The sequence below is a fragment of the Serinus canaria genome, chromosome Z, assembly GCF_022539315.1.
Source record: "Serinus canaria isolate serCan28SL12 chromosome Z, serCan2020, whole genome shotgun sequence".
NCBI classification, from domain to species: domain Eukaryota; kingdom Metazoa; phylum Chordata; class Aves; order Passeriformes; family Fringillidae; genus Serinus; species Serinus canaria.
The window spans coordinates 43,718,405-43,743,151 of record NC_066343.1 but is presented as its reverse complement, the minus strand read 5'-3'; the positions used below and the strand labels follow the sequence as shown (position 1 = coordinate 43,743,151).

At 36.4% G+C, this 24,747-nt stretch overlaps 1 protein-coding gene and 1 long non-coding RNA gene across 10 annotated transcripts in view; one reads left to right on the top strand and one right to left on the bottom strand.

The window, feature by feature from the left end:
• The window catches only part of BNC2 (basonuclin 2), a 324,291-nt gene that overhangs the window by 222,454 nt on the left and 77,090 nt on the right, over positions 1-24,747 (bottom strand). For 3 of the 9 annotated variants that reach the window (XM_018918357.3, XM_030236945.2, XM_030236944.2), the window contains exons 1-2: positions 8,224-8,588; positions 7,886-8,086 (exon numbers count right to left, since the gene is read on the bottom strand). In XM_018918357.3, coding sequence (XP_018773902.1) covers positions 7,886-8,086; positions 8,224-8,247 — 225 coding nt within the window. In that variant the 5' untranslated portion in view covers positions 8,248-8,588. Of the gene's footprint in view, positions 1-7,885; positions 8,087-8,223; positions 8,589-8,790; positions 8,950-9,263; positions 9,302-9,848; positions 10,081-24,747 lie in introns of those variants that run through there. The other 6 variants (XM_030236941.2, XM_018918356.3, XM_009093953.4 and 3 more) reach the window with 6 other exon arrangements.
• On the top strand, positions 11,213-17,352 carry LOC127061104 (uncharacterized). Its single transcript, XR_007780560.1, has 3 exons — positions 11,213-11,297; positions 16,048-16,262; positions 16,861-17,352. It is a non-coding gene; the product is annotated as an uncharacterized LOC127061104 (long non-coding RNA).

Here is a 24,747-nt window from a genome sequence, read left to right as displayed (position 1 = left end):
CAGAGGCCCATAATGTCTAAAGGCTCACACCTGACCTGACTTTAACAGAGAACCTTGTTTAATTTCTGGATTTTAATAAACCAGGAAAACAGGTTTAGATTTCCTTAAGAAAGTGCAGTAGCTATCTTATTTTTTTTTTAAATGATGCTCCTTTCCTTGGTGTCTAAGTAATAGAAGAGATTAAAATACACAAGAGCAACCTTCTCTACCACCACAGAATCTTGACTTGCAAAATTACCTACCTATTTAGCTCCATAAAAGTTACACATATACAGAAGGCTTATAGAATTGAGCTCTGCTTACAGCTTTCTCTGAAGGCTAGCACACTGCTATCTGTGATTCTGTACCTAAACTATATGTTGTCCTTGATGCATGACAGAGCCTTCAATGACATGAATGGAAAACACATGCTTGGGTCACAGTGAGGATGTGAGCCTTTTTATTCTGTTTTCCTCTTACTAGTATACCAAGTGTTGAGGTGAAAAGAACTAAACTATTCAAAGCTAGAAGTGCTGCATTTTAAAGACATCAATCTTTAAGGAATACACTAAAGAATGCATAGAGAAAAAACACATGCCGAGATACAGGTAATCCATCTCTCTCCCTGGAATTCTGGTAAAATAAAGTTTGCAAAGAAATACCACAAATAAACAAATTGTGTTCGTTAGGTGTGTTTTGCTGTTCCCTGGGTTGTTAAAAATTACTGAGGAAAATAAGAACAATTAAAGCACTGTTTTCAACATTAATTGCAGTAGGTATCACAAAAAATAGACAGGCATTTACCCTGTCACTCAATTTCCTATGTAAGGGAAATATTCCAAATCCCACAGGTAGACAGACTGCAGCACAAATCTCTACTGGTGTCTTTGTGTTGTGTTCCATCTTCAGATAAACACCACCTCAAATATTACAGTAAGTTTACCTGCCAGTGACAGTACATTTCAACTTCAATGACAAACCCAGAATAAATTTTCTCACTTTCCATAAAACTTCTTGAAGTACCGCTTATTTTTCACTCTGTAAGAGGAGATTGCTGAGTTCTGTGTGGTGCATGGGAGGGAACAGCACAATCGTAATCATGACATTTTCTTTTCTGAACTCCCATGTTCTCTAAGTGGCAGATGACACTCTCCTTTCCTTTGCACAAGTGCACAGATACGCATCATCAGTAGAGGATGGGGATGCAATGGCTTCCCGAGAGAGTCAGAATAGCATCAATGGTATACTGTTGGCAAGTTCACACTGATCAAAGCAATTCTGAGATGCTCACCTCCCCGCCCTCCAAAAGAGATGGCCTTTCCGTGACAAAATATTGTGTGACACAGCCCTATAAGCGGCACTATTTTCTCTGTCAGTGAACAAAAATAATTTAGAAAACAGTTGTCAAATATTTCAGTAAAGGAAAGGAGGCATTAGGGCATTATGATAATGAGTGAGGTGAAGAGTAAAGCAACAGATGCCTGTCCATTGGCTGATGTACAGTCTCTTATCTTGGACATTTGTTAGACAGACTGATGTTAAACTAAAGAATGCATTTAAACTCATTGAAAACCTGTACATAAACACACAGAAATTCATTATATAAAAATGCTTTTTAAGTTTACTCTTTTCTACAGGTCAGCTGGGCACAAAATAAACACCTTGATTAGAGTTTATCTGGATGCTGAAATTTTGTCTTTACACACCCTGAATTATAGCAAAAAGCTGAATTACTGGTTCTCTTTCCGAACTAAATGATTGAGACAGTAACAGTGGAATTCTCCCTTTCTCCCTCTTCTCTGTTTCAGCCTTCTCCTGTTTGAGCCAGTATGATTCATCACCTCCTGGGTATACTAGGAGCCCCAAGTTTGGAAATTCTTTTAAACTGTGAAGAAACATTAGTCTACAAAGCAAATCCTTTTACAATAGCACAAGCACTATTGTTCAAGAAAAACAACTGAGCAAAGGAAGCTATACACAGCATATGTTCTGAGCATTTCTAGTAAGAAGCAAATGCTTTTTAAAGCTTTTGTTTCTGATTCTACTTTATGACGGCAGTTCTGTATCAGTGAACAGGGTGTTCCTTTGCAATCAGCACAGTGTCACAATGACCTGGCAAATGCGAATGCTTTCACTATCACTACAGTCCTTGCAATCTTGCCTCAGCTGTGACCCATTCACTTTTGCCCCAACTTCACTAAGATGCCTTACTCAGCATCTAATTAGTTAGGGAAGATTTGCCTTGGCTCTTAACCCTGACACAAGAGCAGGAGACTCTGCTGCTGTTTTATACCAAATCTGTTCCGTCACTACATTAATCAAATCCCTGTAAAACTACACGTGAATAAATAACTACTAAAATAGAAATCAAAAAATATGAAACTGTGTATTTTAAATTGTTAAACACTAGTACTTATTGCACAATATATATTTAAGCATGTGATTTAATATATTTCAATGATTCATGCAGATTTTACAGCGCATACATATCTCAAAGCTCTGACAGTGTTAGCACATCATCAACAGATATAGAATGGCTCAAATATGTTCAAACACTGTATGTGTATATGTGCAAGATTATTATGTACAGAAAGGAATGGGAAACAATGTGCTGTATTTTAGTTGCTCTTTAAATACTGAACACAGTGAGAGAAGCTGTTAAAATGGATTTTTTACTTTTGATCATGTATCATGCACATAGCTATGCATCTATCATTGCATGTACTTATTTGTCTAGTGGTATATGATATACAAAACATCCTGCATTTTTGTCAGATACAATATCTCCCAATGTTCCTATTCTGAGGTACATTGGAAGCAGCAAAAAATTCCTGAGGCAAATATTTTTGATTTGATAAAAGGACAAGTACACATTTAAACAATGTTTTACCAAAATACCCAAAAAAAATAAAGCAAGTGTCTGAAATAGGACAATGTAACCGATAAATTTTCTGAATTCATGTTAGCACGCAAACTTAATCACAAACAGCAGAAAAAAAAGAGAAAAACCCCACCGGGGCTCAGCTCATCTTTAAAATGGTGTGATATACATATATATATGTGTGTGTGTGTATATATATATATACTATATATATATATATGTATATGTATATGTATATGTATATGTATATGTATATGTATATGTATATGTATATGTATATGTATATGTATATGTATATGTATAAGATTATTTTATTTGCTGAAGCTTAGTTACAAAGGTGATTGTTAGCTACTTTAATCTATGAAATGCATTTTACCAAAGCCAATCTTCCTCTCAAAATGTTCATAGTAAATCAATGTATGGTATTACAGCCTGTTGTCAAATTAAGTTTGAACTCTTTTCACATGTACATAGCTATATGCTACAGTAAAACAGTTAATTACTTAATAAATGTTAAAATTGCATACAACCTCTATGACCAGCAACCCAGAAACACTTAAAAAGCTTTCACCTTCAATCCATTAGACATTACACTACTCTCCTATTTTAAAATACAGTTTCAATAAACAGTTCATGTGCCTATGTCTACATCAATGCTAGGAACTACCAGATGCAAGAATACAAGCACAGCTCAAAACAGGCAGTGCACGTTGTATGCAATTTAATACTTCTAGTAATATAAGTGCATACTCCACATATCATAAGTATTATTTCGTTTTCCTTGGAATAAGCATGCATTTATGCAAGGAAAAAAAAGTTGAATTTACTGTACCATATCTCTTGTGAACAGATGCGTCTATATTAATATACATCATTGATTTAATTTTTCGTTTTCTTGGCTTCTCGCTCACCTATCTAGAAGTGATTTCTCTGGTGATAACTAACACATCATGCTAATGAGAGAATCTAATGTACAATAGAGAAATGTCACTACTAATAATATTTGCATGAAGTTAAATAAAGCAACTGTAAGAGAATGTCAGACAGTTGTTCTTTAATAAGATACAGTTACACAATGAAATTATGTTGTTAATTTTGTTACATCATTGAGTGAATCCTAAATTACAATATAATGATGCACAGATCCATTTATAATTCTGTATACTGCTTTTTCACTCTCATGTTGAAAATAGCTTCTGGAAAGGCTATTACCTTTTTATCTGAAATGTATTAAACATACTTTTTTCTCAACAAAAAGGCGGATGGTTCTGGCATTTTGTGTCACTGTGGGTTACAGCCATTACTCTTACAGTGTCATTTCTGAAATGACTTTTAAGTATTTTAGAACATTACAGCCCTTAAGGTAACTGAATGAAGAAAAATGGCATTTCTTATTCTGACCAATGCACAAAACATTTATGAAAGCAGACAATCACAAAGGCCTGCTTTTTTTTTTTTTATCAATCAAGCCCAGACCTTCTTTTCTGCTGTTAACAACTCCTTGCCAGAACTAGAATGGGCAGTGCGTGCCCTGGACCTAACCAGATGAGCATGGAAAAGAAGCCAAGGGTTTCTGCTCATTCTCGACCTGTCACTGATCAAAGTGACCCAAAGAAGCACTCCTTTTTAAAAGTTAAGATTTACGCCCTTTGAGGTTATCAGACATTCTTCTGTATACAGAAGGGATGACCCCTTTCAAGCAAATCACAGACTTTTACATGGACAAAAGGTACACAGGCAAAACAATGCAGTCAAGTGACCATGTCATAAACTTCTCACAGGTAATTTAGGATAGTATTCCTTTTCCCCTCTCACCCCACCAAAAACTAAACTTGCTCTGGAATGTGGAGATACCATTTTTTGTGCTCTCATTTGAAAATAAAAATAGTCCAGAAGTAAGTACCATCATACTTCTTGTTAATAGCCCAAACTTGTGCAATCAATCCTAATTTTTCTAAGACACATATCACAATGAAGTTGATTTTATTCTGAGGAAAGTTATTCACCCCTATATTATGCAAATAGCAATGCAGTGTGAGTTGAGAGGTAAGGGGAGGGAGGGATTGAAAGGTTTTGTTTTGTTCCAAATAAATCTTCTTGCCATGCTTCAATTTTTCCGCTAAAAACCTGCTTGAGATTAAGTTACAGTTCCAAGGAAAAGTGATGGTGCTCAGAGTTTGTCTGCTTCTAAAAATATGTGGAAAAGCAGCATTACACTTAGAAATTTTAAAGATAAATACCCCTAGCATTACTGTGTATAGCTGGAAAAGTTTCACTAAACAGTTCTTTCAAACCATGCCAAACTTTGCTTGCAACTTATGCACATTTCATAACTTCATGTTATTTGTACTCATGAAAACAATTTTTGTTAAAGCATAGGAAAAATTGAAAAAATACTTACATTTCCAGAAGATAGACTGAAAATAATTGACTAGCAAATGAATGAAAATATATAACAGAAAACAATATTCAAAATTTTAGTGATTTACGAGAAACACTGGCAGTTAGACACAAATTTGCAGCTGCACATGTACACTGTATGTGCAAGCCAGCAAGTTACAACAGTCCTAACAAATCAGAAATTTAAGGCAAAAACGCTGTCCTTAGAGAGGAGAGAAATGCATTTAGCAAAATAATTTACCCTCCTCTTAAAAGCATGATGAGAGCATATTTGCACTGGATATGTTTAGCCCATGATAAACAAACAAACAAAATATGACAAGGAGATTAACAAGTATGCAAACGTGTCACAAACAGACTTTTAAGAAATAAATCTGTTCGATGTTACCACCTTTTCAGTGCTACTGTGTATGTATGCCAATTCACACTAATGCAGCATCCATCACACATTTAGTCATTTAGTACATTACTTCTCGCTTTCTATACAGAATATACGGGCATTGCAGTTCAATAATGTACAAAATCCAGTTAATATTCAAGAATTAGTTCATAAAAATATTAGTTAAAAAGAAAAATGGCAACCAAATAGCCTAGCATGAGTGCATACATGTTTGGTCTGGTTTAATAAGCTAGTTGTCTCAAATTATTTTACCCCCTTACACATTGTGATGCTATTCTATTTAGTTTTGTTTCCTTTCTTTGTCAGTGTTGAACATTTTCTGGTATTTAAAAGACCACACCCTCTAAATCTGTTGAAAAAGATCTAATACTAAACAGGCAATCTAGGGCTATCTATGTGGTTCAATCATCATTTATCAATTGATTGTTATCTGGATCTAGTTATGTTAACTCTTTTGTGGCTGAAATGTAAAGAACATTTCTTCCACCCCTAAAATTTAATCCGACTTCTTGCTAAAATAATACAGCAGGTAATTAGGATAACTGCTTTCCATGCCATTGCCCAATATCAGTGTAACCAAACACGTTATGTATCACAGACAGCACAGAGCTGATAATGTTTGTAAGCAGCGCGGTAGCAATTCACACTTCCTAGTGCCAAGCAGTGTTTTTGAAATGTGCATCACTACCAGGAAATGAACTTTCTTACTTTCAAGAATGGGAAATTGAACAGAGTTGCTTATTTGCCTTACGTTGATTACATTCTATACCAGCTTACTGTATCAGCAGTAATCAGGGTCCCTCTACAGGATATATCAAAATATTCCTTATTCAAATGCCTTCATCCTGTCCTGAGCTATACTGCTTAAATGGTCACCCATAGACAACCGCTATTGGTTAAAAACTATCTGCTTTAGAGTTTTTCTTGGATTTAAAGTTGGGGTTTTTTTTTAATATTAAAATATTGTTTTATGGTCAGTATTCAGGCATGCTTTGTTCCTTTAAACTACAAAAACCTATTTACTTTCCCTCTCTTTTCTTACAGTACAACGCCTCTCAGGTAAATTAATTAATTGAATTTTGTATCTAGCATTAAAAGAAAGTCAGATATTACTAAAAAAATTTATTAACTCCTCTTCTAGCTAACGCAATATTTCAATTATTATCCATCAGTGTCAGACCATAATTGGAAACTAGTTTTCAGAAGGGCAAAACATCTCCTGGTAGGGAGTCACCCTGTTAAAAACCTCCAGGTTGAACTTCCCTCCCCTGCTTGAGCCCCATCCAGGCTGAAAGTTTGTCCCTTTCTTTTTTCTTTTTTTTTCCTCCCCTCTCCTTTTTTTTTTTTTTCCTTTTTTTCCCCCCCCTTTTCTCTTCCCCTTCACCCAGAAGAGCCAAGCAATTGTGCAAAATTTACTGTAACACACAAGGCGCGTATCACCAAGTGCATGGTACAGAGACACTGGCTCCTGTGATTAATTATCAGTTATAACTGGCCTTGCAGTAACATTTTCGCTTTCCCGTCAGAACCGGCATACCAAGCTGCCTTAAACGCGGCCCCCGGTGAAGGAGCAGCTCTGGGGAGGACGCCAAGGCTCAGCTCCGCAGAGAGAGGGGGAGCGAGAGAGAGCAAGCGGGGAGAGGGAGCGGGAGAAGAGAGACCCGAGGACTGAAACTGTCTCCTCTAACGACCCTCAGCTCCGTGCTGGCAGCAGCTCCAGCAGGACAGCTCGTCGCTCCTTCCCCCTGAATAAAACTGTGTTCTGCTACATGAAGTCAGTTATGCCGTTCTGAGGGGCCCCCTAAATTTAGTATCAGTTTGATTTTGGGGCTTATGCACTCAGGAAGAAAGAGGAGTTTTCCTGGGATAGCAGATACTTTTATTTATGGGACGGGGGGATAGAAAAGGGGAAAATGCTGGAACAAAACAAAAGCAAAGAAAGAAAGAAAAACAATCTTACTCGGAGCAAAGCTCCATTTGGAAACTTTAAAACAAATGCTCTGCTTTTACTTAAGGCTTTAATATTTTTTTTCTTCTTTTAAAAAGGAGCCCTTAGGGAAGAAATGAAGTAACCATGCACATTCCAATGACATAGTTATGACAGTTCAGAGGCTAACTATGTAGTGATGAATGAAACAAAAATGAAACGTGGAAAGAAAGAGAAAAAGGAGGGGGGGGGGAAAGCACAAAAATTCCATGTTTTAAAATAAACGAAAGTAACGTACCTGTTGGGACATTCTGAATAAGAGGTTAGTGTCAGTGTTCTGCCATGTCCCCATGAAACCAGAGTCGGTCGCTGCCGTTCTTGTTCCGAACTGCATGGAGTTGTCAGTGCAGGAGTCTCTTAAAGTCAAGTCTCTTGCCCTCTTTCGCTCTCTGTGTCTCTGTGTGTGTCTGTCTCTCACATCCACTTCTGCCTCTTCTGACTGAAAAGTGAAGGTGGATTTTTTGAGCCTCTTGGCAGCGAGTAGCAGGAGTGTAGTGTAGTTAAGAAGCTAGCTGCACTGTGCATTTCATTTGGGAAGGGGGGATTCAGGGGAGAGGGTCAGAGCTTCTTTCGCACCTTCAGCAGAGAGACCCCTATCATTTATGCATAGATTGTGACTCCCCAAGCTCGCCTTTGCTCAGTTTAACAGCTGCCTGTCAGGTGTGCATGCAGCACTAAGGAGACCCAACCATCAGCTTCAAACTCTCAGCCACTGGATGTCATTGGATAGCAGAGCAAAGAGTCAACTGCACTGCTCCACTGTCAGGCACCAAATGACATCCTGCACTAACCCTTCAGTCTACAGATACACAGATACACACACACGCACATTCTCTCTAAGTAGCACAATGATTAGAGTGAATTGGGAGGAAAAAAAAGGCTGTGGCCCTTTCCCTGTCTTTCTCTGTTTTTTCTCAACAATGCTGTCATGTACAGCATGTTATATCTGACACTTGCTTACCACACAGGATTAGCAAATCCAAAGAAAAAGAAAAAAAAAAAAAGAAAAAGCAAGAAAGCAAGCAATTAAATACATTCAATATTAACTTACAAATAAAACATAAAAGTTGGCCTGATTATTTTCTAAATATTAGTCAGAAAAGAAATGCAGAAGTCAGCTACTATCCCAAAAGAAACTCTTACCAAAGAGGGGAAAAAAGACATGATCCAACTTCTTTTGAAATAAAACTAGAAAGTCACACATTCATTTCACCTCTCACACCCCTCTCTCTTGTTGCCCACTGCTAAGAGTCTTAAGCAGAATCGAGAGCAAGAAAGGATGGAAAAAATGACAAAGCTAGCCTTTCCTTTCCCTCCCCCAAAAGATCAAAAGTAGTTTTTTGGTGTGTTGTTTTTTTTTTTTTTAAGAAGCTGGTTGAAGCAGATACAATACACCTTTCAAATAGTAAAGAACAAAGAAATTAACCACAGCAGAAAAGAATCTTGTCTGATCCCACACAGCTAAAAAGTAATGCAAAAAAAACCCAATGATTTTCCTTTAAGATCTCCTTTACTTAAGGTACAGTACTATACATCAAGTTAAACAATACTATTGCAATACTGCTCTTCATTACAAAGGCTTTCTAAAATTAATCTTATTTGAAAAATTCTCTTACCCATTTCATCCTTTATATACAGAAAAGAAATCATAACTCTGCAAAAAAACTTCATAAATAAAACAAAATTCATGCAACCTTATAAAAAATGGTCAGAGTTAAAAAAAAAAAAAGAGGTATCCTTTCCAACATAAGGAACATTCATCTTCTAATAAAATCTACAAATTTAGGAGGACAAATGTACCACTCACTGCTTTTTTCTTAACTCAGGAATAACAATAAACCTCACTCTCTGAAACAACAAAAGAAACAGAAGAGAGCTTCAGTGGCAGCTCTGTGTCATTAGTGTGCAATGAGAAAAGATGAGAAGATGTACACTATGTTGACACAAATGTGCCTTCCCCTCTAGACCCTACATCTCTTGAAAGCTTTTCTGTTAAACTTTCCTTCAGTTCAGCACCATTAAGTACAAAAAAAAAAAAAAGTCTCAGAAGCAGCAAATTCAATATCCAAGAAGAAACAAGGAAGAACCCCAAGAACTGTTGCTTTAAAATATATTAAGTCCACTTGTGGTCAATAAAAATATTCTCTACTGGGGAGGGAAAAATGACACTTAGGAGTCAATTGTACCAACAGTGGCTGTACCTTTACAGCTAGCTATTAGCCCCTCAAACTCCCTCTAAAATTTGCCAGCCTCTTCATTTCTGAAGTGGCACTCAGTGCCTCAGTCAAGCTGCATGCTCAGCTCCTGACCTTCCCACTAATGGCTGTTATTTGTGGGAGGCTTAAGGACACTGTCAATAGCAAGCTTCCTCCTCTCCGTTCTGCATCTCTTGTGTGCTCTCGCTCACAGTCTTTATCTCCATCTCTTACCCACTCCCCCCCCTCCCCCCGCATCTTTTTCCTGTCCTGCAGTCCTCTCCTCTCCCAGAGAATAAAAAACCACCCCCACACACACATCCATGCACACACGCATGCATGCGCGTGCACGCAAACACACACAAAATCAACTGGAGTGCAGCAGCAAGCACCTGCAGTAATAGACTCTTTTATTAAAACTGTTATTCTGCAAGACTTGAAATTCCCAGTGGATCGGGCCATGTCAAAGCCGATATAATTAACTAGAGGCTCAGCAACGGATCAATTACCAGACAAGCAAGTGATAGTGAAATCAATGAAAGATCATCAGCCACATTATCAGTGTTGCAACTCATTAGGGTAAAACTGAGAAATGTGCTCAAAGCCAGCCCAAGCAAGGTGGCATTACAAAACAAAGGGCTAATTTGGAGACCCTGCTGTGAACAATCTGTAACAGAATTAGCCTTTTTTTCCCCTAAACTGCAGAGCTAAGTAACGAAATGTGACAGACTGAGAGAAGCAGTTTATTAAGACACCAACTCCAAGTTTATTTAGTTCATAAACTCTCTCCTAGAAAATCAATACAGTCTGTACAGGGTTATTAGGCTGACTAGCTAATACATCCAAATCTGGTCTTCCAAGCAGAAATCTTGGCCAGAACGCTACAACCTTACAAGAAATCTAAGCTCATTCAGATCACTGTATCAAAGGAGGACTATCATTTAATTGTCAAATGTGTGACTTCTACATCCCGGCTTCAGAACGTTTTCAAAAAGACATATTTCCCCCCACGCTGCCCCCCCCCCCCACTAACATGACAGAGAAGAAACAAAATTTAGTCTGTCAGTCCCAGTCCAGCTCAGGTCAACCTTAAATTTGCAGTGTCTCTACTGCATCTTCCTTGGTAAAATAATGCCAGCACAGAAAAAACAAAACAAGAAATACTGAATTTCAAACAGGGATATGAAAAGTAGCAGTCAATAAGGAGATAAAAGTAACCAAGCAGGAAAAATACAACAGAAGCCAACCTCCTCAAGTAGCAGTTTAAGCGTCATCTAACTGTACAGCAATGAGTTCAGGGATTGGGGAGGAAAAGGGGGAAGGAGGGAGGGTAAAGGAAAAAAAAAGGGAAAAAAAAGTAAACCCCACAACTTTAGTAGACAAGTCTGGCACAAACTCAGCATTTTCTCTCCTCTTTCGCTAGCTTATATGAGAATCTGAAACACTATAGTCAAGGTAAGGGCTCTAAAGGTATTTGGAAGAAACCCTTTTAAAAGCATTAAAAAAATATCTCATTTTCAATAGATTTTTAATCAGGAGTATGTTCTGCAAGTATTTTACTGCTATCCAATGGCATTTGTGCTGACAGATAAAAGGATCTTTGAAATTATTTTACATTTTCACCTCCTGGGAATATCCAGATGCTGAATAGAAGAGGTGCCTACAGAATCCAGGTTCTAATGGAACTTAAAACACAGTGCAGTTGCAGTTGTCTGCTTGTGTTTTTTGAAAATGTTACATGCTTTGTGAACTGAATGTGATGTTAAGGGTATTTTCTTCTTTTCATTTTAAATAATACTTATTTGAAAGTATTATTTAAAATTAATTATTTAAATGAATTATTACTTTCAAAGACAATTACATGATCTGCATGACTTTCTGAATCTTTTAAAAATATACTTTGTTGATTTCATCACTCCTCTGAAAACTACTGATACAGAAATGCACCATATGGCAAGAAAGGATAGGAAAGGTGATTGCAGAAAATCCAGGGGATGCCAAGAAGAAAATCTAGCCAGCAGAATATGCTATATAATGTAAATGTATCCTACTTCTTTCGAAATTCCATAACGCTGACAGTTTAAGTGTTAATTAGTTCAGTCAAAGGGTTAATGCAAATAGTTCAAAATGACTAAACATTGAAAAAATATTTTCTTCTTTTTGTTCCAATTATTCTGTATTATTAATTAAGCTGTTAAAACATGCAACAGTTACTATCTCCTTAATGTTCAATAATATGTAAACTCTTTAAAGAGATTTTTGTTCCACGTCTCTGCTTTAGATATTAATCAAGAAAATAATTACAGAGGAATTTAGTAAAAAAAATCTACATGCATATAACTATGTACTGTACATGTACGTTCAACGAGGTCCAATTAGTTGGAAAGAATTTGCATTTCAGTTAGTATGAGCTAACAAGACTGTAGGGAGACAATGTGATTCTACTCGCAGGGCAAAAAAGAATGGTGTTTTTCTGTAAGCATTAATTCCCATAACTGATCATTTTAAAATGTTACTGATCTTTACAGTATTTGTTTTTCAAACATCTAGGAGTTCAGTATAAATGTTTATATTAACTGTACATGAAGCAGTGTCCCCAAGACGACTCCTGGGGAAAAAAAAAAAAGATAAAACACTGAGCATAGATTTAGTATTTTTCTTCATTTAGTATTTGCGATTCTATTTAAAGAGCAATCAATTATTCTAAAGGAGAGGTCCTTATATTTGATGTTCATTCACCGGATTCATCAAAGTCACTGGGAGAAGATTCAGAAAACTTTGTCATTTTATACAAATGTACCAATCTTCAATAATAATGATAGACACACACACCACACACAGTTACTGAATTTCTCTCCTAAGTCTCTCTACCCTCAACCAGTTTACTGGCTAGTACCTGTAGCTCCCAGAGTTCATTTGGCTGCAGATATTAACAGTTTCTCTAATTTGTAATGACAGCAAACTGGCCTTTGCTCTTCCCACATTCACTATTCATTTCTAGGCTTGGTTAAGTAGATAGCTGGGTTAAAGATCAGTGGTTTTTCATGTGACACATTCTGCTATTCATCTAACAGCTCGTCAGGACAAAACTGTCCCTGTTCTTGCTAAAATAATGAAAATGGTCCTCTACATCGCATGACAATCAGCCCTTGCTTGTGCTGAAACAACTAAGCTTATATAGTTGAGTTGTTTTAAAGACATTTTGGAGCTTACTATTCCGCACTGCCACCAAAAAAGTATATATTTGACCAAGTATGAAATAATTCTTCTCCTTACAATAATGTGTAAGCAGAGACTGTAAAAATCACATTAAATACTTTATCCATGGATAACAACGAAGTTGTGAATTGTGTCCTATCAGGAACATTATCTCATACTTGAAAATTATGCAAAGCCATCTTGATGTTCATATTCAAAGAGGAGGTGAATCACCCATGGTAATGTCATTCTTTATCAACTGCTTCTCCATAAGAATTATATAAGGGACTCACTCTGCAACATATGTTTGACTCTATGAAATGTTAACAGATGTCTGAAATGAAAAAAGAAAAAGGCAGAGGGGGTAATAAAGGAAACTTACTCTGAACAGATAATCTACCCAAATTTCCACATTCTAAAAAAAAAAATATTGACAGCACTGTATTGTCTCTGAAACCTGTCATCCTTACTTTGTAAAATGTTTTTCTGTAAGTTTTAATAGGCACCTTCTGATTTTTAGCCAAAATGCATTGGACTATGGATTATGTCATCATGCAACAATGAGACTGAATTTCTTTAAGTCCCCTGCCCTGTGTTCCAAATGTCCTTGCTGAATCCTTCTCTATCTTATCTAAACTGTTGTGCATTTATGAATCTGTTTTTCACTTTGATTTGGAAGTGTCCACATCTATATTTTACATCTCTTCATTGGTTTCGGTTTTGGTTGTTTTGGTTTTTTGCTGTTTGTTTGGTTTTTTGTTAGGAAGAATTTTCAGGCTGAACTGAAGCATGGCAAAACCTCAACTGAATTTTCGCTTTAATTAAAAAACATATTTTCAAACACTATTTACTTGAAATTAGTTATTCAGCCTTTTCTTTAGTACATGATGTGACAGGACACTTATCCTCAAAGACAACTTTTGATCATGAGTCCTTCTGTTATGAGCTGTAGTTCCTAGCAAGCTGTCACACTGCAACTGATCCTAATCACATCTTTGCCAAACTATGTGTCAGCATTCCATACCACAGAGCCTTTATGGAGACTGCTGAGACATGGAACTAGCAAACATATGGGGGAAAACTGTCACCTATTGCTGGCAGATAAAACATCAAACAGAGATTATTGTGATTTTAGTCACACAGATGCTACATTTTAGCAAGTAAAAGGAAAAAAAGAAAAGTAAAATCCAGAAAAAGTAAGCCCACAGAGAAGACAATTACATCTATATATTTTGTTCTTCAGCATGTAACATGATTTAGTGTCTGCTTGTTGGTTTGAGGGTGAAGAACATAAACATGGAAGATATCACAAAAATTAGAGCGAAGCTCTTGTTATCTTTAAGTGATTAGTAACGCACAAGTTTGATTTCTTGTTTTTCTTTGGTTGTGGGGTGTTTTGTTTCATTTTGTTTGTTTGTGGGTTTGTTTGGTTTGGGGTTTTTTATTTAAACAAGCCAGTATTGGGAGTTCAGGCCACCTGCAACTCCTTTTTATAGGGAGCTCACACCTATGTTTCGCTACTTCAAGGGAGATTGTGTCAAATGTATTAACTTGTCTGCTCAACAACAGAGGAGTACACATGTGAAGCAGAAGGAACCAAAGAATCACAATTTCAGTAGCTATACATAACTAAATGAAAAATGCAGGTGAAATGGAAGATTCAAAAGGTTACAAAAACAAGTAACTTGATAAAAACAAACGTAATGCCAAGTTATAGCAGTTTGCTGAATATACACATTAAATCTTGCAAGTGATTAGTTGCTGTTTAGAAGATATTCTCCACATGAGTATGGCTTTTAACTAGTAATAATCACTACATATATATGGATAAAACAATACACACAAAAAAAAAAAAGTCCATGCTTTTCTCAGAAAAATTTCACATGTCCTGCAAAAATTTGGCAAACTCCTTCATTTGCAGGCAGGTAAACAGGGCAGCTTGTTCCGCACATATGGCAGTATCACATCCATTCTTCATGTCACATCAATGGGTTTTTCAGTGTCTTTTTCTGACAAGAAACTATCTATTTATTACTTAATTGTTTACAGCAAATGGTAATAGATAACTGTGTTAAGGTATGAGAATCTGGTTCAAGCAGAGCCGATACAAAAGACTTTGATTTAAACTGTGCATTTAATGAACTGTTTATATAGCCCATCACTGAAATCATAGTGGTATTTAGTCATTCTGGTTTGATTTACTAGGAATTAAGCTGACAGAGGACACCTGACATGCCATATAATATAGGAAGTTGTATCACACAAAAAATAATTGTATTTCACCTTTAAAATAAAATCTTTCAAAACCAGTTGTATCTCCTGTTACCTAAGTTCAAGATTCAAGAGGAATATTAGCAAGCTCACAGCAACGGTTAAACAAAAAACACATCAACCTCATCTATGTAAGTCATTGAAAAAAACAATTCAAACACTTCAGTCTGAAAAACCTCACATTTACACAGTGGTTACATCCACAGATTATCACTATATTATTATACAGGTATGCTAGTATATTAAAGTATCTTTCAGCTATTGATTATCAGGGTTAAGCAAGCTTTATTGTTTTAATAATAAACTCTGAAAGTTTATTTTCTGAAAAACATCCTAAAACTGTGGACCTTGTCCATTGGATGCTAGCTTAGTACAAGACCTTTACAAAACGATTTATTCTTTGGTAGCTAATTTCACTACTCTCATCCTTTTAGTAAACTGTCTATAACAAGCAAGGCCTTTGGATCCCACAACAGCCTAAAGGGCTAAAATGCAGGCTAAGTTTATGATCTAATTATTTCATAGCATAATCCATTGTGCCATTTCCTAGTTACAATTATTTGGTGTCTAAAAAATAAGTCTGTCATAATTAAATAATTAAAATTACCTAAAAAGGAGAGGGGACAGGTTGGTAGCATATAGAACAGCTGAATATTCGCTGGATAGACACTGCATGCACAAATGCAAGACTGAATTAAAAGCAGCTATTTTTTTCTAATTACTGACTCATTCACAGTACACAGCATTGCCTGAACTGCCCAGTGTCCTACGATCCCTCTGGACAATTAGGAAAAGCTGCATTAGCAAGAACTCAGCATTCTCTGTCTCACTTTTCTCTGGAGAACTGGGGAAATGATGAGCTCCATCACCTGGCCAGCAGCAGCAGCAGCCACAAAGTCACCTCAGGGACTTGGACGAAGAGATTCATCTGCAGCCTTGGCAGCGACTGAAGTATGCCTTACTAACAGACAGTCACACGACCACACACTGGCACAAGGTCCTTTCATTAAGAGCTGTTGTCTAAGTGACCTGTCACAGAGCTTCATAAAGCAGCATTAATACCGTGGGCCAAAATGAGATTGATCTTTGAGCTCCGTGGTCTCCTGTTGACAACAGTGCATTATAAAACCAATACTAAATACTTTATAAACAGGTCTCCCCTCTAGTGTATTAGAGGAACGGAGCATATTTCATGCCCTATAGTTAGGTAGCCACATATCCATCAGACAATTAAATAATTTATAAGATACTCAGAAGCGCAATAAGACTCAATAAACTTTTAAATACTTACAAGCTACTATTTTGCTTGAAAACATACCAAAACCAGCCAAACAAACAAAAAACTCTGCTCACCTAATGAGTACAGACCATCAGTAAAACTCAGGTTTTATATTATCTTTTCATGTGAAATATCCTCATTGCACATATAAGAAAAAATAAATAAATCCAGTTCTTCACACAGTTAAAAAAACCAAACAACCAAACCTAATTGCTTTAAAAATATTTGATGAATTTCCTACATTATTACTTTCATTACTCTATATTTCAGCTTCCTCTGCTTGGCATCAGACTGGTTTTTTGTCCTTTTGTACACTCTGGCCAACATGGCTGCAAGAACCTTCTCCTCTGCAATGCCTGCCATCTGGAACCACCGTGCTGCATTTCTCTCCCTCATTCTCCATCTATTTTCAGCCTTCATCTGGAAACAATATGTCTCTGTTCTCATGTCTGGGTCTCTTAACTTCTAGTAAAAAGGGAAAAAAACTTTTAACTTTATTAACTCTGCATAGTGTTTTGGAGATAAATTTTGTGCGAAAGATACTATACAAAACCATTTCTTTATTAAATCACACAATTGCAGGGGCAGAATTTACAATAAAAAGTGATCTAGAAATACTTCCTGTTCTGTTAAATTTAATATACAAGGCTGTGTGAATTTCTTAAGAAATAGCTTCAATATAGAATGAAAAAAGTTCCTATTTTTGTAATTCATTCATACTTTTAGAAAAAACAGCCATGAGTTGGCTCACTTTTCAAAAGTTGTGGAAATAATGTAGTTCTTATAGGCAAATACCTGAAAAAGTTAAGCACATTTGGAAGAAAGTCAGCATATGTACTTCTCTTTTCCATCCCATAGAAAAGATGTTCTCTATGCTCCTGCCATAGCAGATGAAGAGACACTAATTGCATATAAACACTGTAAGTATATTCCTACTATATTTGCATGCTGGTTATGTCAGCAATGTGGGAGGTTCAGCTCCTATAATTTTAAGACATTATGGGGCAAATAAACTTGTTTCTTCTTCTTCACCTGCAAAATAACAAAATGCTCTGTATCAAGAGTCTGAAATTTTCACATATAGTAGTGTCTGAATCTCTTAAAATTAAACACATAAGCAGAATTTTGCTAGAATAGAATTACCTATTCTGAATGGATGTCTGTAAATTTGTTCTAAGTAACTTTAAAAACTGAAATTTCTCTTGCTGGGAGTAGTTCCCAAACCACCACAGACACGGACCTTTGTATAGTACTGTGGATGCCATGGTTTCATAGACAAGCCACATTAATACTGAATAGCAAGCATCTGGAACTCACAGCTGTGTGTGCTCCAGCCCCAAAAGCACCCACAAGTCTATGCCAATTCAAAACCCTATTCCCAACCCACAAATAAACCACGCTGGTTTTCTTTAGGAACTAGACCTGAATTTGAAGCTTTCAGGTTTTCACCATTCACACAATTGAAGAGAGAATAGAAGTGTTTGGGGAAAGGGGCAAAGGAAGATTATGATGGACAGTTCCTGTCTTGGCTTTCTCATACAGCCTACTTGGGACAAGCTGACCCACAGGGACCTTAAAAGCACTATTTAAAGGCTAAACTGGATTTAGTTTTTACAGTAATTTCAACAGACTTACAGGGCGGACACCAAAGAAGTATCTACAAGTCATGGAAATACCAAGGATTTCAGGGGTGGGTTTTGTGGTGGGGGCGGGGTTAAAGGATGGGAGAAAGCGGGAGTGCAGCGTTTTCCAGACAATAGCATTGGTCCTTAAACTCTCATTTGTAGAACATTCCTCTCCTGTTTAGCCTGCACAGAAAAGGCACAAAGGCCCAAAGACAGCTCTAACCAACACTTCACAATAAAACTCTATGCCACACTTCAACAATGTTTTTGTAACTTTATTGCATGTACAGTAGAGAAGAAATAATATGTCCCTCTCCTTACGAAAATCCCTTATATTGTCCTCTGCAGGACAAACCTCAGACATTTCTGAAACCAGACAGGGAAAGACAGGTACTTTCAAGTTACTTTAGTCTGAATTTTTGTAAGATTTCCCATTGTGTGCTAATGGATCCTAAAACAAAAGGCTATGCCTGTTCATCTTTTTTTTCCCCTGAGATGTGGGTGTTTCATCCTTTTACTTGTGCTGTATACCAAACATAAGCTTCATTTTTTGGATATACACATTTTATGACCTGAGTTTAAATTACTTTTCTCACTACTTTTAATCTGAAAACTGGGCTTGCACATTTCTGTGGGATACATAAATGTCCCTTCAACAACTCACCAGTTTTGCAAGAGAGCCTCTTCTACTTTATGCCAAATACATCTTGGAAACACTGGCAAGGTTCAATCATAGCAAAAAGTGACAGATCGCAAAAAAATATGGTTACTTGGAAAATGTAAAGGAAGGACACCAACATCAACAGATTTATCCCAGGGCTGGCTGATATGAAGTGAGGGAAGTTCACCCAGAGTAGGCATTCATCCACAGTCATGTTAATTGTCTAAGGATGAGGAAGACTCAGGGAAAGGAAATGGCTGAGCATCAATGATAATTACCAAGATCCCTCAGGATGCCAGAAGTTATATGCCAGTGTTTCTCCCTCCTTTTCCAAAAAACAAATGTCACTCTTTTGGTTTCCATTGAGAAAAGCAGTATTGAGCAAGAAAATGAGTAACCTATTAGAAGCACAAGTGAAGGTTTTATTGGCTGGTTGTATGCTAAAAACAGAACTAGAGAGACAGCCATTAGAGCCCAGGATAGTTACAGTACTATAAACTATCATCAGCTGTCTTTCATCCAACTCACTTCTAGGACACCTGCAAACATGTCAGAAGCCAATCATGAAAAACCTAAACCAATCCAAAACTCAACATAGATTCATTTTAGGAAAAGGAAGGATTTTTGCAGGTGGGATGATAATTCTCTTGTCACTCTTAGAAGGAGTCTTGGATGCACACAGAGTAGCATCTTAAGCAAAACTGCAAGAAAGGAAGGTATGTCCTTTGTTTTGCTTATAAGATGAAATTTATCTTTGGAGCAAATTTTGATGGAGGGAGAAAATCTGACTTTCAAATACAAATAATTGCCTTTTCTCTCTGTTCTGGAGAGCTGATCCTCTAGGTTTGAGCCTTCCAAAGTAGAAAAATCTCAGTGAGTTTTAAATCAAAGAGACTAAAAGAGTAAAGCAATGTATAAATTTGAACAATGAAAACTTTTCCCTTATTTTTACTCCCTTCTCACATACAAGATTAATACAACAAGACTTGAGAAAAAATAAAAACCGCTAAGCCAAGCAAAATCAGACCACAAGCAGGTTTATTTGCTTTGCAGGTCACTTTTCAAAAGGAATACATGATAAGCATTAATGTAAACACATGGAAGACTATATAGTGTCATATGCTTCACTTAAAGGAAGAACTGCACAAAAGCAATTGATGTAAAAAGAATACCTAGAAAGCATAAAAAAAAAATCAGCTGTTTCCTGTCAAATAATGTAGAGTTCTTAAAATAATAATTTATCTTTTTTAAAAAAGTATTTAAGAAATTAACCTTGAACTTTCAGCTCCCATATTACTGGGAATGCTCCTGCAATTACACTACAAAAATTATCCCTATACAGGAAATGGGAACAGATTTGTAAATGTTTCCCAATCAGTGACCTACCATTATTTTTATACTGAACTGCTCTTTTGTGACTGTACTTAAATTGTCTTTTTGCTTATGTGTTTTTATAATGCAGTCATGATTTCAGAGATAGTAATAAAATCTTCAGCTACTCATTTAGGAATGTTATACTTCTCATTCTTTATTTTTAAACCTGTCATGACAATTTTACTTTCAAAAAAAAAAAAAGTAATCTTTCAGTATCCCAACATGTTTTATCGACTTCATTCAAAGTTTATTTCTGATCTTTGATAAACAAGAAAACATGTTTATCTGGCAATCTGAAATCCTGTAACTGTACACAAATGAACAGCAGCTGAGTTATGAAGCAACATATGATTTTTTTTCAGTTCAGAATGGAACTCAAAAAATAAAACTCTCTAAGAAGCTGAGATATTTTGAATTTTCACTTGTAGACAGTTTCTCTCAGGGTTACTTACACAAGAACTGAGAGATGGCTTCATTGCTGTTAGCTACATCCGATATGTATTAAAGCGAAGTCTAAGAGACTTAAAACCAGGCTGATCCCATCTCCCTGCTCCAGCTGTGCTGAGTGCTGTACAAGTAAAAGGAAAGGAGAATTCCTGTCTAGAAAGGTTTATAGCCTGAATAATCAAAAGAGACAACAGATAGAAGAAAGGAATTATCTCATCCTGATTTTTACTATTGGGAAACTGATACATAGAGCTGGAATTTTAAAAAGTGCTTCGCACCCAGAGTTCACAACAGATTTTCAAAGAGCCAAGAATAGCAGATATCAGAATACAAACTGAAAAGAGTTTCTGGCATGATGCTTCACCAGAGCTTCAAAATGAAATAAATGTAGAGTTTATAGTTAAGCAGAAAGTGAAACAATACTCTTGCGAAAATATTGTTAACATTCTACAAAATATTGTAAACTCACTGATGCTCTTGCTCTCTTTCTTCTTTAACCCCATCCCAAGCAAACAGACATTTTTCTGTCACCTCAAATACTAATTTCACTCAGTGTCTCTTATGATTCACTAAATTCAAGACATATCATTTCTATCACAACACAGAGACAGCAATTAGAAGTACACTGAAACTGCTCCCGGGTTTTCCTCCTAATCCTTAATGCAACTTGATCACTGCAGGTCAGGTGCATGACTTGATATTGATGCCTTAGAGGACCAAGTCGATGACTCTACAGTTTTATTGCTGTTTGTTCCACACAGCAGCATCAAGATTCACTAATCCTGTAGTAGGTAAAATATCCAAGACTGCTAAGTAAATAAAACAGGTGGATGAAAAGTTATATGCAACAATACAAACTGAAAACTGCAGTTCATTCATATAGATGCTCACTTCTAAAAACAATTTTGAAGTACATTTCATTAGAATCTGAAATGCATGTTTCTAGTGAATTTCAATACACATTTGATTTACAAATTCCAGTAAAAGTGTGCCACAGCTGGCAGGATAAGTTACTGTAATAAATCACTATTAAATAACTGTAAATCTTTAGAATGGCATAATTTCTAATAAAAAAATATGCATGCAAAAGTGAATATTTGTGGAGAAGCATTCTTTATGTAGAGGAAAGCAAATTACAAAACTTACCATCCTGGTAGTACAGGATAATTCAATGAGTACATGCTGGAATAAAATTCACATAAATATTGCCTAATCTATTGCAATTTCATGTTAACAAGTGCATCTGAACAAATTGCATGGTAAAGGGTGATTGTAAACGTACTATATTTGAGAGCTTTTTTATGTTAAACATTCACATTTCTGGTAGAATACTCTGGCTCTTGCAATATATCATCAGAGCAGAAAATTTACTTTCCAAATACCATGTAAATATTGCTAACTGTTCCTCTGCACTTCATAAACATTTTCTACATTGGATTTTTGTTTTGGTTGTAGTTTTTTTGGTTTTTGGGGCTTTTTTTTGGTGGGGGGGGGTGGGTGGGAAGTAGGTTTGGTTTCTTAGGAATTTTTGGGGGTTCTTGTTGGGTTTTTTTTTGGTTTGGTAGGTTGTGGTAGGGTTTTGGTGGGGATGGGAGGAGGACGAAGGCTGGGGGCTTTTCAGGGATAAAAGCCAGCCCAACACACAAAGCTCAACAGCAAAAGACACCAACAAACCCATCCCAAAACACAGTACCAAAAAGCCCCAAATCCTTTCATTTTAACCTGTGTTGCCTCTGATGTGCAGCAGATGGACACTTAGAGTAATCCATTACAGCAGAAATCAGCTGAAGAGCTCTCTGCTGCTCCAAAACTTCCCATGCCTTATTTAGGTCTTACAAGACTTCATTTGTCAAAGTGCAGACACAGTGCTGATGTCGCACCGAACGGCGCATTTCTAGAGTCAAGATGAGCTGCAGCCCTGCGACAGGCCCAGGAGTACCTCGCTCCAGAGTGTGATTGCTTCCACTGTGTCTTGGGATGGGTAAATTATTAACTGACACTTTCACAACTGAAGAACTGTCTAAGATAAACCCATTAACACTGCTAGCCTACAGAAAGCTTCACACTCCTGGTTTTTTAAATCTTTGTCAAAGTCATCATTTGGTCAAGCTTTTTAAATATACATATGCATCTATATAAAATCTATTTATAAAACTTTCATTTATGAACGTTTTCTCTACCTTTTCTTGTCTTATTTTTTTTGGCTGAATGAAGTGAACCTTACAGTTAGAGGAAGGCTACTGAGGACTAAATTGTAAAATAGAAGCAACAAAAGCTTATCCAAGATAGCAATATACTGAGCACTGTAATTAACCTTAATAACTGAACTTACAAAATTTAGTACAGGTGATGGTTGCCAGAAAATTTACCTCAGACATTAAAATCTATTCATTCAGAAAAGAGATCAATAAAACTGTTTTCTGTTAGTATTTTTAAAAGTTTCCCCCATGAGAAGACAAGCAAATTTTTGCAAAGACAAAAAATGGTCTGCTGACCATACATACACTTCCTATCTTTATTAAAGACAATAATGATATTAAGATCTGAATTAGCTGATCCTTAGACATACTGTTACAATTACTTCACTCTAAATTGTAATCTGGCCCAGATTTTACTTTAATCCAAGGACCAGTAGAAAAACAACTAAGATTTTGTATGTTGATGTATTACTACATATCATTTATTAGCAGAAAATTAATTGAACCCCAATACTTACTGTACATTCAACTACCCTACTGCCCTACTACCTCAGAAAAAAAAAAAAGGAAAAAAAAAACCAGAATTGATGAATCACATAGGAAGCAAAACTGTTTAACTAGCAAATTTCTTCTTCATTCACAAAGTTGCCACGGGCACTCCCTCTTATGTGAGCGCGGAAGAAAAGCCACGCTGTAACTCCAAATCCAACCACACTTGCCATAACATGATCATGAAACTGCGAGCAATTAAAGTGGTTTGTAGGCAGTAAGAACACGCCTGAACATTATGGGTATGCATGGAAGCTACAGAAAAATATTTCAGTGAGGTACCTTTTCTAGTAGATTGAGAAGCCAAGAAATAAACATTTTCATGTTCTAATCCAAGCCAATTTAATAGCATATCATACAACCTCTTCATAGAGAAAAATACACAGTCTCTCCTACAGGGATTCAGTTTTGGGGAGCCTAATTGAACACTCGTAGGTACTGATTTGCTGTTCCAGCTGACTTCTGTCGCAGCAGTGAATGGTTAGAATAATCAGAGCGTGACAGGTCCTAAATCAGGAAACCAAATTTACAAGTCACTTCTGAGGATGCATCTTTAAGCAGAATTATGCTTCAGCTAAAGTCAGAATTATGCTTCAGCTAACACAGATACAGAAAATATTTACGTCTAAAAAATTACTTACATGAAAATTACTTGTGCAAGGGACAAACATTTCTTTAGGAACAATTTAATAATTACTTTAATAAGTATTTTACCCTAGAGAAACCACAGATAGTTTGTCACACCAAATTAAAAAAAAAATTCAACTGCATTACTCCAGTATCTGCCCAACCTGGGTGTCTGTAAGTCCATCTGTCTGTGCATACATGTGTCAAAATATGTGTGTATGCACATGCACTCACACAGCATCACTGACTGTTAACAGACACACACACAAGTTAAAATTTCTCTTTTCTAGCCAAAAGGGAGTGCCTTTTTTTTATTATTATTTTTTTTTATTAACTGGAATTCACCCTGAAGGCTCAGAAGGAATTTTGAGGGGGCAGGACAAGGTTTGCACTCTTTGTTTTATCCACACTTCTCTATACACTTCCTGATAATTTGAGATGGGTAACTAAATTACAGATTTTCAGGGATTCTGATGATCATAAAAATCACAAAATTGTAGTCTTCAGTATCACATTATATCCACAGATACTTTCCTAATGCTCATACACACACAAATTGTGTGTATCAGTGTAAAATAATCTGATCCCAGTCTCTGTGCACCTCATTCCCTATGTACATATTCTGTATGAATAACAGAAGTACTCATCTACTTCTTAATTGTCATTTCAGCTTTCT